A 12670-nucleotide genomic window follows, 5' to 3' on the forward strand; every position below is an offset into this window, starting at 1 on the left:
TGTGAATCAGGAGATTAGAAAATGTTTAGTTTAGGGAAAGTATCACGTTTATGTCTTTAAATGTCTTTGGACTCCTTCCTGTTATAAATACTAAGTATGGTTTGGTCTTGAAAGTTAGCTTTCGAGAGTGATCCACAGCAGAGCAAGCGTTTTGTGGCTTCTGTAGATCAGGCACCTCCTAAGGTGGCTGAGAGTACAGCCTGTGGAGTTGTTAACTTTATACAGTTTATCCATGAAATTGTCATGGGGGCGAGTTCGTGGAGGTGGACTGATTCCCTGCTCCACTGTGTGCTTTGTCCAGCAGTCCTGCAGCATTTCCGTGTGTGTGTGTGTGTGTGTGATATACGCAGCTGGGGGTGCCTCCGAAGCCATGTGTGTGTGTGTGTGTGTGTGTGTGTGTGTGTTATGAGCTATGCAGCTGGGGTGCCTCCGAAGCCGTGTGTGTGTGTGTGTGATGCGATACGCAGCTGGGGGTGCCTCTGAAGCTGTGTGTGTGTGTGTGTGTGTGTGTGTGTGTGTGTTATGAGGTATGCAGCTGGGGGTGCCTCGGAAGCTGTGTGTGTGTGTTATGAGGTATGCAGCTGGGGGTGCCTCGGAAGCTGTGTGTGTGTGTTATGAGATACGCAGCTGGGGGTGCCTCGGAAGCCGTGTGTGTGTGTGTGTGTGTGTGTGTGTGTGTCTGTGTGTGTGTGTGTGTGATGCGATATGCACTAACCCCGCATGGCGGCCAGCAGTTTGAGGGAGATTGGAAATAAGCTCTTGTAAACAAGTGTATAAATAGCTCAGAAGCGATGTTTTAAGTGGTTGAACTGTTCCACACTAATAGAGTTGATAAAATCGTTTTATCAATTTATTGGTGTTTTGTTTCTTCAAAATTATTCCATCCACCTCACAGATGGCAGACACTTTTCAAGGCACTAGGGGACATAGCAGTGAATAAAATTAAATTCCTGTTTGCCTGGAACTTACATTCTGAGATTGATTTTCTGAGTTCCACGTTTTCTTTTGAAGTTCTTGTGTAACTGGTATTTCTTAAAACTCAAAATAAACACAACTTTAATTGTGTTAATTGTAAAAATTTTAGCCTGTGTTGGTGAAGCTAGAGTAGGGCATTTAATGCCAAGTATTTAAGACGTGCTGGGATAGAGGAGCCTCTTTCTAGCGCATACATTGTTGCAGAGAGTACAGTGTGTGGTGTCTGGTCCGATGCCCAGATCTAGTTGTGACAAAGTATCAGACAAACCCAGATTGAACATTCCAGAGCATAACTGGCCAGTGTCACTCAAGTCTGTTAGGGTCCTGAAAGGTAAGAATCTGTTACAGATTGGAGGTCAAGGGGACAATGAAATGCAGTGTGGATTCTGGACCATAAAAAGGACGTTAATGGGAAAATTGGCAAAATGTGCAAAGGTCTGTAATTAGGTAACGGTATCGTATCAGTCCTAATTACCTGGTTTTGACTGTTGTCCGATGGTTGTGTAAGATGTTCATAGAAGGGGAGGATGGGAACTCTGGAACTTTTCTGTAGTCTGACATTATTTCAGAACACAAAGATGAAAGATGGGAATTAGCTTCGTTATTATCTGAGCTGTAAAGAGATGTTTACGGTCCTGCGGTCCCCTGGGAAGGGAAGGGGTAGGAGAGCTCGCTCAGCCGGTGCCCAGACCCGCCGGGCGCCGCCCGCGGCTTCGGCCACGGCTTCGGCCGCCTCTCCGGGCGCTGGCGCAGGCGTGGCTCGCCGTCTGAGGGGCTCCGCCGCGCTGGAGCGGCTGCTCTGCGGGGGGACGCTCCTGTGTGCGTTCTCCAGCACAGCCCTCGTGCCTCGCTGGCAGAACTGCGTGTGGCGGTGATCCCTTCCAGATCCCGGAGGGCGTCGCCCGCCCTCCTGTGGCGCCTGGTTGGAGCGCCCCCTGGAGGCCGCCCTGTGCCCGCAGCGCGGGGGGCGCCAGGCTCCACGCGGCGCAGCGCGCCGCCCGGGCGTCCGCGGGGGGTTTTGGTAAGAGAAACACAGCGGTGCTTGACGTCGGTGGGACACCGTGTGAACTGCTAGCTCCGGGTGGCTCCGTGTCCGTGTTAGAGCGTGCTGCGTTCCTCTGGAGGGTGTCCGGGGTGGCTTTAAAGTATGCCCATCAGTGATTTGACACCGCTCCCTCCCAGTGCGGGGCCCTGATTCCCCGTCCCTCCGTAGAGGCTGACTGAGCTCGGCGTGCAGGTGGTGGTGGGAGGGACGAGGTGGCTCAGTCGGTGAAGCGTCTGCCTTCCGCTCAGGTCCTGATCCCGGGCTCCGGCGATCGAGCCCCAGTCAGGGTCCCGGCTCCGCGGGGGGCCTGCTGCTCCCCGTCTGGGCACGCATGCGTGTTCGCGCGCGCTCTCTGACAAATAAATAAAATCTTAAAAAAAAAAAGGGACAGCAGGTTCCTCCAGAGACAGGTTTGTGGATGCATCGTGACTTCCTCCTTGGTTTCTCTTTGGGAGCAGCTAGCCACTGTGTCTGAGGACATCATACAGCCTTGTGGGCTCCTGCTGACGGCTCAGACCCCTTGCCAGAGATCCTCTGGGAGCCTTGGAAAATCTGTGGTGGTATCCCTTACTCAATCCTGGTGTCGCTCTTGTTTTTTTCCTAATTATTGGCTATGTTGACTTTGTGTTTTTGTTTAAAATAGTCTTTTAATACTAGTCATAGCAGCAGTTTAGTGTAGTCATGACTGTTTGGTGGTCGAGCTCTACGTGCTCCACCTGTATACACTGACTTGTCTTTAGAACGGCATTTTAAGGGGAGTACCGTTGTTGGCTCCCAGTTCATAAATGAGGAAACTGTGAGGCACAGTCACATTGAGGAACTCACCCTGGTCACACAGTAGGAAGTATGCGAGCTGGGATTTGAACCCAGCCCTTTTGGCTACAGAATCCATTCCATTAACCATAGTGTTGTGCGGCCTTTCACTTTTGGTTTCTTTTGTTTCTAACTTCACTGAGATGCAAAGGAAGTGAAATAAATTGCCCATACTAAAAGTGTACAGTTTGATCATTTTTGACATAATTGTGAAACCATCACATGGAATGACAAACACTTTCACCTCCCTAAAATTTCCTCCCATGTCTTTTTAATCCATCCCTTTTCCATCCACATCCCCAGGCAACCACTGATTGATTGGCTTTCATTCATTGTAGAGTAGCTTGCATTTTCTAAACTTGTGTAAAAACAGACTCATGGAGTGTGTAATATCTTTTGCCCAGCTTCACTCACTCAACATACAGATTGTGAGATTCGTCCAAAATCTCTGTATGCTGTGGTTTCAGCTGCTCATTCTTTGTTACTGCTGAGTAGTATCCAGTGTGTGCATGTACCACAATGTGTTGTTTCAGGGACCTGCTGGTGGATGTTTGGTTGGTACAAATGAAGTTTGTATGCTCGATTGTATGTGTTTGTTTTTCTCTTGGGGTGCCTAAGTTTAGTGTTGGGAATCTCCTGAAAATGGATGAAATGGATATAGACTGCACACCCCATGAGCGGTGTGTGGAAGAGCTCCCATGCTCTAGAGCCTTACTGACCTCGTAGGCAGGTGGTTTTTTCTTACAGCGTTCACCATACGAAGGGATGTGGAGTGTAGTGTGGCTCTGAGGACCAGTAATGTTGAGCATTGTCTCCTGTTATTGATCATTTGTGTGTCTTCTTTTGGGAAGTGTGGGTTCGCATCTTTTGCCCTTTTAAAAATTGGGTTGTCTTCTCAGTTTTGAATTGTAAGCATTGTGTATATAATATGGATACAAGTTATTTGTCTGAAAGCATGCATTCCTACCTTGTTCCTGATCTCGGAGGGAAGCAGTGAGATCTTTCATCCTCCATATTACCTGTTGATTGTAGGGTTTTTGTAGATGTGCTTTATCAATTTGAGGATTCCTAGTGTTCTGAGATGTTCTAAGACGTGGTTTTGAATTTTGTCAGACACTTTTTTATCTATTGAAATGACTCTAGTTTTTTTTACCTTTATGCCGTTAATATAGGAAATTACATTGATTTTTTTTCCAACGTTAAACTAGCTTTGCATTCCTGGTCTAAACGCCACGTGGTCACTATGTATTGTCATCTAAGTTGTGGACTTTACAGGTTTCTCTTATTATCCATTTACTTATTTATTTAAAGATTTTATTTATTTACTTATCAGAGGGAGAGAGCACCGGCAGGGGGAGCTGCAGGCAGAGCAGGCAGAGGGAGAAGCAGGCTCCCCGCTGAGCAAGGAGCCTGATGTGGGGCTCGATCCCAGGACCCTGGGATCATGACCTGAGCCGAAGGCAGACGCTTAACTGACTGAACCACCCAGGTGTCCCAGATTATTTATTTTTGATCTTCTGTTTTCATACAAGGATTTAAAATTCCACGTTTCCCTCTAAGCACTGCTGTAGCTGCATCTTGCAGATTCTGGTATGTTGTCATTTAGGTCAGGGTATGTTCTAATTTTCTTTGTGATTTCCTTGACCCATGAATTATTTGGAAGTATGTTGCTTAGTTTCCAGATGTTTGGAGTCTTCCTAGATACTTTATCATGACTAATTTATTTTCATTTTCCTTTTTTCTTTTTTTGAACGAGCGAGAGCAAGTGCATGCACATGATGGAGGGTGGGTGGGACAGAGGGAGAGGGAGAGAGAGAATCTTAAGCAGGCTCCATGCCCAGTGCAGAGCCTGACGTGGGCTCGAGCTCACAACCCTGAGATGATGACCTGAGCCAAAATCAAGAGTCGGATGCCTAACCAACTGAGACACCCAGGCACCTGGGACTAATTTCTAATTTAATTCTGTTATTGTCAAATAACATACTTTATATGATTTTGATCCTTTTAAATTTATTGACACTTGTTCTACAGCTCAGTATATGGTCTATCTTGGTGCACATAAATGCACTTGAGAAGAAAGTGTATTCTGCAGTTGTTGGAGATAGTGCTTTTTATGTGTCCATTAGATCAGTGTATTTGATAATATTGTTCAGACCTTCTCTATATTTTTTTTTCTATTGTGTCCAGTTCTGTCAGTGCCTTGAAGGTGGGTGTTAACATCTGCTATAATTTCAGGATTGTCAATGTCTCCCTTCAGTTCTGTTCATTTTTCTTCATATATTTTGGGCCTTGTCATTATACACATATACCTTTATTATGACTTCCTGATGAAGTGTGGCTTTTATCATTTTGAAATGATAAAATTTATTTCTGCTAATGCTCTATGTCTTGAAGTCTGTTTCTGATAGGAGATAGTCACTCTGGGCTCCTTACACTTACTGTGTACAGGGTATATTTTTTTGTATTTGTTTACTTTCACCTTGTCTGTATCTTTCTATGGAAATGTGTCCCTTGTGGGCAGCACATGATGAGGTCTTGCTGTTTTATCGCTTCTTTTTAAGTGGAGTGCTTAGACCGCCAATATTTAATGTGATTATTTTTATGATGAAGGCTACCGTGTTTTTTTCTGTTTGACCCAGCTTTTTTCTCTTTTTTCTGGGCTTCTCATTTTATTGCCTTCTTTTGGATAATTTGGATATTTAGTATTCAATTTAGATTTTTTTTTTTTTTAAAGATCTATTTATTTTCAGTGAGAGACAGAGTGTGCACAGGTGGGAGGGGCAGAGGAAGAAGGAGAGAGTCTGAAGCGGATTCTACGCTGGGCGCAGAGTTCCACTCGGGGCTCTATCTCATGACCCTGCGATCATAACCCGAGCCAAAATCAAGAGTTGGCAGCTTAACTGACTGTGCCACCAGGTGCTTCCCCACCCCCTAGTTTTTTTTTTTTTTTTTAAAGATTATTTATTTTTAGAGAGAGCCAAGTATTCCATTTAGATTTACTCACTTCTTGACTATCTCTCTTTATATTATTGTTTAGTGATTGATCTAGGGCAAAGTTCCTCAACTTCAGCATTGTTGATATTTTGGACTCTTTAATTCTTTGTTTTGGGAGCTGTACTGTGCATTGCAGGATATTTACCCACTAGACGCCAATAGCACTCCCCCACTTTGACAACCAGAAATATTACTGGACGTTGTGAGGGGTCCCTTGGGGGGCAAAATCGGCCCTGGTTGAGAACTACTGTAGGGATTACAATATATATACCCCTCACTTCTTATAGAATATTTATAGTCTGTGGTCTCTTTGTACTTTGCAACCATATAGGTCCCTTTCACGCTTTGACCACGGACCTTAACGGTATAGCCGTCACAAGTGTTCCACGTACATCCCTGGAAAATCCCACTCTTCACAATCATTCATGCTTCAGCAAACTTAACAGGATTAAAAAGTCATTTATATTTACTCAGATATTTCTATTTCTTCAGTTCTTCCTTCATTTGTCAAGATCCATGTTTCCTTCTGGTATCATTTCTCTTCATCCTGAAGAACTTCTTTTAACATTTGCTTATAGACCAAGTCTGTTAATGACAGATTTTTTTCCCTCATCTGAGGAAGTCTTTATTTTGCCTTTGTGTCTAAAGGATATTTTCCTGGATATAGACACTTGAGTTGACAGCTCTCTTTTTGTAAGGAACTTTAAAAATGTTGTTCACTTTGTTCTGGCCTCTGTGGTTTCTGTTGGGAAATCTGCAGTCATGGGGATCTTTTGTCTATATGTAATGGATGTTTTTCTCTAGTTGCTTTCAAGACTCTTTATCTTATTTTTTAATTTTTAATCATAGTAAAAAATATTTAACATAAAATTTCTCTCTGTTCTTCAGATAGGATAATTTCTGTTGGCCTGTCTTCAAGTTTGCTGACTTTTTCTGCTGCCATTTTCATTCTGCTGTTGAGCCCATTGAGTTTTTATCAACATATATTGTATTCTTCATTCTGTAATTTCCACTTGTTCCTTTTTTAGTTATATGCTGAAAATTTCTATTTTTAAAATTTTACGTGTGTGTTCCTTTACCTTCTGGAGCATAGTTACACCAGATGCTTTCATGTCTTTGATAAATTCAGTATTTGGTCATCTGGGGGTTAGAATATGTTGTCTTTTGCCTTGAGAAATGGCCATATTTTCCTGATTTTTTTTTTTTTTCCTATCAAATGATTTTGGATTGTATCCTGGACATTGTGATTACGTTTTGTAGACTCTGGGTCCTGTATCATCCTCTGGAAAATATTGAATCTCTGTAAATTCAGACTGAAAGTTGTTTCACCTTCTGTGGGTAGTGGCTCATACATCACTGCAATTCTTTTTTTTTTTTTTTTTTTAAGATTTTATTTATTTATTTGATAGAGAATGACACAGTGAGAGAGGGAACACAAGCAGGGGGAAGTGGGAGAGGGAGAGGCAGGCTTCCCGTGGAGCAGGGAGCCCGATGCGGGGCTCGATCCCAGGACCCTGGGATCATGACCTGAGCCGAAGGCAGACGCTTAACCGACTGAGCCACCCAGGCGCCCCTTTCACTGCAATTCTTGAAGCTAGGCTGGGACTCTTCCATACATGAGTATCTCAGAGGTAAAGCCTTTGTTCATACACAAAATGAGATTTTCCTTGCTCTTCAGCTCCGCCAGACCCCTTTCCTTGGTGCACCTGGCCAGAAAGATGGAGTTTTTACTAGAGGGTTACGCATCCACATGGTTACCATACCAGTGTGGATCCCTAACTGGGGTCTGTCCTCAGGGTAAAGCCATAGGGAAAAAAAAAAATGGGGCAACTCATCCAGCACGGTTGCTTCTTCAAGTTTTCCTCCCTCTACAGCTCAGCTACTTTTGTGTACTTTTTAGAATCATCAGGTAGTTGTTTTTTGGTGCTTTGTCTAGAGTTTTTGGCTAGAATCAGTTAAAGTGCGATGGGTTGTTACCCTGCCGAGACAGAACTAGAACGTCTGTCCTTTTATTACTTTTTGATAAGGGATGATTTAGAAGTATGGTTTGGGGTTTATTTTTATTCCCAGGAAGTTACAGTTAAGGGTGCATCCTTAAAATGACTGAAGAGCACGCTTTTACTGATAAAAGATGCCGTCTATCACAATTTTTTAATTTTATGAATCAAAAACTTTTGTGTAAAGTAAATGAAGAAAAAATAGTTGGAAACTTGAAGACAATTGAGTTAAACCAGAGTCATAGTAGGATACTCAAAATACTTTTCTCAGTATTTTAGATTAAATACAGGATTTAAGGGCGTCTGCCTTCGGCTCAGGTCACGATGGGATCGAGCCCCGCATCGGGCTCCCTGCTCCGCGGGGGGCCTGCTTCTCCCTCTCCCGCTCCCCCTGCTCGTGTTCCTGCTCTCACTGTGTCTCTCTCTGTCAAATAAATAAATAAAATCTTCAAAAAAAATAAATACAGGATTTAAGTAACGAAATTAATTTCCTCAGTATGCTTCATTTAATGGCTAATTGCCTACCAGTAAGTTTATTCCCATTCTTTCCAAATGTATTATAAAGCACTTTTTAAAAATGAAATCAAAACTACAACCAGAAAACCTGGCCATATAGAAAATCTCAAGTTCTCTGCAAAACGTGGCTCTGTGCACCCTGGACTACTGGGAAGTCAGAAGTTGAGGTGTTTTTTTTCTTTTGATCCCTGCAGTCGCGGAGTTTTACCAGCTTGTGTGCTGGGCCTGCTGAGGGCCTCTCACAGCAGGTATACCACACAGGTCGTGGAGGCCGACTGGCTTCACTTCTCAGAGTCTATTCCTTTTGCGTCTCCTCTTGGTTTATAGGCTCATTGAATTGAACAGCCATTTGTGTGAGTAGATTGGTAGCAGGCGACGGCATGATGCACCTAAAAGCACATACCCTCCTCCTGGCTCAGTGCTCTTTGCCCACCTTGTACCCATGGCTGCTTTAGGCAGAGTCTCAGAGTGAATTTATTTTCACTGTAGTTTGGAGATGAAGGGGAGAGTCAAGACAGGAGTGGGAATGCTTGGAGATCACTTGAACTTTACTTCATTTGAAGTTTTGAGGGCTCCCAGGAAATCCCCGCTGATTGTGGTTTTTAAGAAAATTGTTTAGGTTTTGACTTATCAATTGTCAAGTTTATTGATTTGGATAATCGGGGGAGGGTTATTAAAGGACACCAGCCAAATTCTAAAACAGAATCAGGGCGCCTGGGTGGCTCATTCAGTCAAGCATCTGGCTCTTAATTTCAGCTCAAGTCATGATCCCGGAGTCCTGGGATTAAGCCTCACGTCGGGCTCCACGCTGGGTGTGAAGCCTGCTTAACATTCTCTCTTTCCTTCTCTCTGTCCCTCCTCCTCCAAAATAAATAAATAAATAAATAAATAAATAAATAAATAAAAAATAAGCCCAAAGAAAAATTAGTTATAGATCCTACCAGGGTTAATATTTTAGTGTATATTCTTCCAGTGTCTCAACGGATAGACAGGGGCACCTGGCTGGCTCATTCAGTGGAGCATGTCGAGCATGTGATTCTTGGCCTTGGAGTCATGAGTTTGAGCCCCATGTTGAGTGTAGAGATTACTTAAAAAAAAAAGAAGACCGATAGTCTATTTATGGCCATACCACCCTGAATGTCCTCAGTCTTGTCTGATCTTAGAAGCTAAACAGGGTTGGATCTGGTTACTGTTTGGATGGGAGACAGACACAAAGCTTTGTGATTTTGTGTGTGTGTGTGTGTGTGTACATAATCATACACACATACACACACACACAGAGCTCAAAAAAATGAGATCATTTAATACATGTATTTTTAGCCTTTCTAAATAATTTTAATTGATGCAAAATTTTCCAGTGTGAAAATTTTGAAAAAATTTTTGAAAAAATCTTAAAAATTTTTGTTCCAGTTTTTTGTTATTAAAAATAATACTATCTTGGGGGGATGGGTTAGCCTGGTGATGGGTATTAAAGAGGGCATGTTCTGCGTGGAGCACTGGGTGTTTTACACAAACAATGAATCATGGAACACTCCATCAAAAACTAGTGATGTAATGTATGGTGATTAGCATAACATAAAAAAATTAAAGAAAAAAGATAATGAGGATCAAATAAAAAAATAATACTATCTTGACTGTCTTAGTATACATATTTCTCTGTATTTGCTCAGTTATTAGGGTAATAATCTCATGTATAATTGGTGTGTAAGAGGTTATGTACTTTTTAGGAATCTTTGAGAGACAAAAAATATATTCTAGTTTTGTGTTTTGTAGTTACTGGTAAGGTTTAATGAACATTTTTAGTTAACTTTGTGAATTACCATTCATAGCTGTTGCCCATTTTCCAATTGGTTATCCATGTTTTCATGTTTGTTTATAAGATCTTTTCATTGGAATATAAACTCTTTGTCCTATATTCAAAATATTTTCCCCCAATTTATTTGATTTACATCTTTTTTTTTTTTTTTTTTTTTAAGAGAGAGGGGGTTAGGGAAGGGGATGGGGGAGAGGGAGAGAGAGACTCTTAAGCAGACTCCAGGCCGATGCGGGGCTTGATCTCACAATCCTGAGATCGTGACCTGAGCTGAAATCAAGACTCGGACGCTCAACCGACTGAGCTACACAGGCGCCCCTTGACTTACATCTTTAGTAGTTTACTTCTCTTACTTACCACCCTTTGCAAAACTTGAACATTTTTCTGAAGTCAGATGCTGCCCAGAATGCTTAATTGCCATTTTTGATGGCTGCATGGTATTTCTTTGAGTTGAGGGTACCACAATTTACTCTATTAGCCTAAAATTTTAGGGATCCTCAAGCAGACTTAAGTGTGTCATTGGTGCTTTGTTTTCAGTGTCTCTCTTTCCTTAACCAGATGCTAACCCTGAGGTGACAAGGACGATGCTCCGTTGGATCTACACGGATGAGCTGGAGTTCAGAGAGGATGACGTGTTCCTGACTGAGCTGATGAAGCTGGCGAATCGGTTTCAGCTACAGCTCCTCAGGGAGAGGCAAGTCCCAGCACATCTATTCAGGCACCTCACATGGTGGTGGCTGAGCTTTAATTGTGCCAGGCTCTGGGAAAACAGCTTCTTCTGCTAATGTAAATAACTTCTGCAAGGTTTTTTTTTAAAGGCAGTAGTGGGGAGAGAATTTTATCTCCCTTGCTTTGTGTTAATTTGTAAGCTGAATTTTGCCAAAGCTTTTAGGTATTCTCTTTTCTTTCACTGATTTTTTTTTTTTAAACCTGGGATTACATAATTGTGTGAGCTGATAAACTGAATATGAACTAATTCAGATTATAGTGTCCAGACCCTCAGCTTACCCTCCGGTACCACTTCTTGTGATATTTATTCTACTTTGTGATGGGATATATGTACTTGGGGAAGTCCTTGGTCATATTCTTTTTGTTAGAAACTCATTAATGCCTGAATTAATACACAAGAGTGTACAGCTCAGTCAGTTTCATAGACAGTGTTTATGAAACAAGCTCTTACTGCATTTGTTACTGCTTTTTAGGTTCCCAAGGAGATCGCCTTTTGTTTTTTTTATATTGCATTTTCTCTGTTGCTGTCCCAAGTCGGCCTTCCAGAGCAACAGAAGACAAAGTGTCACACCTGTGATGTCATGCAAAATGCCCTCTGGTTTCTGTTGGGGATGTGGCCCTTGGTGGTCATTTTGGTTGGTGGAATGTCTTTTACATCATTTAGTGATCTTTTGTATCCCCTTGGGTGCTGCAGGAGTGGCTTTTCTCCTGGGTGAGTGAAGGGATGGTTTCCACCATCAAGAGGTACTCCCCCTGTTGTGTTGCCCTCAGAGAGCCTAGAGCTGCTTGCTCCTTCCACCACGGGACTAGTGTTTACCGGGCCGCCATGCCCCACGTGAATGAGTTACTCAGGTTCCTCCTAATGCTCTATGATTGACGTCAGCTTGAGTGCATTTTAATATCTAAATCCAATAACAACAACAACAACAACAACAACAACAACAAAACCCAAACAGGTTTAAGGTAGGCACATATGGTATTCAGTTAGCAAAGCTAACTTGACCGTGGAGGCCTTGCTGTGAACTCTGGTTTGTTTGGGTGAGTGTTTGAACCATCTGAGTGAATTGAAAATGATTTTAATTAGATTGAATATGATTTGTATCTTTTCTTTTTCCAGATTTACTGAGCTTTTTTCCATTGACCTTGTCAAACTCGCCTGTAAATTAAATTGCTTTGATAAAAATGCCTTGGGGTTGGAGTAGTTTAGGTAATTGTAATTTGTGTAATGGATTCTTTAATTAAAATGTTTGTTTATTGACTGGTTAGGCTTCTTAGTCATCAACATTACCAGATGCTCAATTTTGTACCGTTGGATGTGGGCATTAAGTTGTTATCTCTTGCTGTGGCACTGGAAGACACGGGGTGGGCGGAGGTCAAATGTCGGCTTTTAAAAGGTCGCAGAGTGCCCACTGCTGTGCGCAGGCAGAATCACACATCTGAGATAGTAAGTGAAGGGTTGTCACAAATGTGTGCAGGTCAGTATGAAGTAGGTGTCGCTCATGTTTGTCATGTCGGGATCGCGGAGGTTTGGGATTGCTATCACCAGTTTGATGAAAAGGAAGTTTTTTTGCTAAGTGTTATCAGAAAGATATTTTTTTTAAGAGAATTAGTAGTAAATGCTAAAAATTGATAGTTGCTATAATAGTTGTTTTCCTGATTATAAAATACAAGCTCAGCATATGTCATTTGGAAAATATAGAATAATATAGAGAGAAAACCCTAAGTTATCTGTAATTCAGCCACTGTTAACGTTTTGTTGTCTCTCCTGTCAGTACCTTTTCCACGCCT

At 42.3% G+C, this 12670-nt stretch overlaps 1 protein-coding gene across 4 annotated transcripts in view; it reads left to right on the forward strand.

The window, feature by feature from the left end:
* Window positions 1–12670, forward strand: part of ANKFY1 (ankyrin repeat and FYVE domain containing 1) — a 96701-nt gene that overhangs the window by 32305 nt on the left and 51726 nt on the right. For all 4 annotated transcript variants that reach the window (XR_015769263.1, XR_003612541.2, XM_028124984.2 and 1 more), the window contains exon 4: window positions 10712–10847. Coding sequence is in view for 2 of the 4 variants with exons in the window: in XM_028124984.2 (XP_027980785.1) it covers window positions 10712–10847 (136 nt within the window). In the remaining 2 variants the exon portion in view is untranslated. The remainder of the gene's footprint in view (window positions 1–10711; window positions 10848–12670) is intronic.

This window comes from Eumetopias jubatus, unplaced genomic scaffold (assembly GCF_037043125.1).
Source record: "Eumetopias jubatus isolate StellerSeaLion01/CBP00866 unplaced genomic scaffold, mEumJub1_p1.0 scaffold_10, whole genome shotgun sequence".
NCBI classification, from domain to species: Eukaryota; Metazoa; Chordata; class Mammalia; order Carnivora; family Otariidae; genus Eumetopias; species Eumetopias jubatus.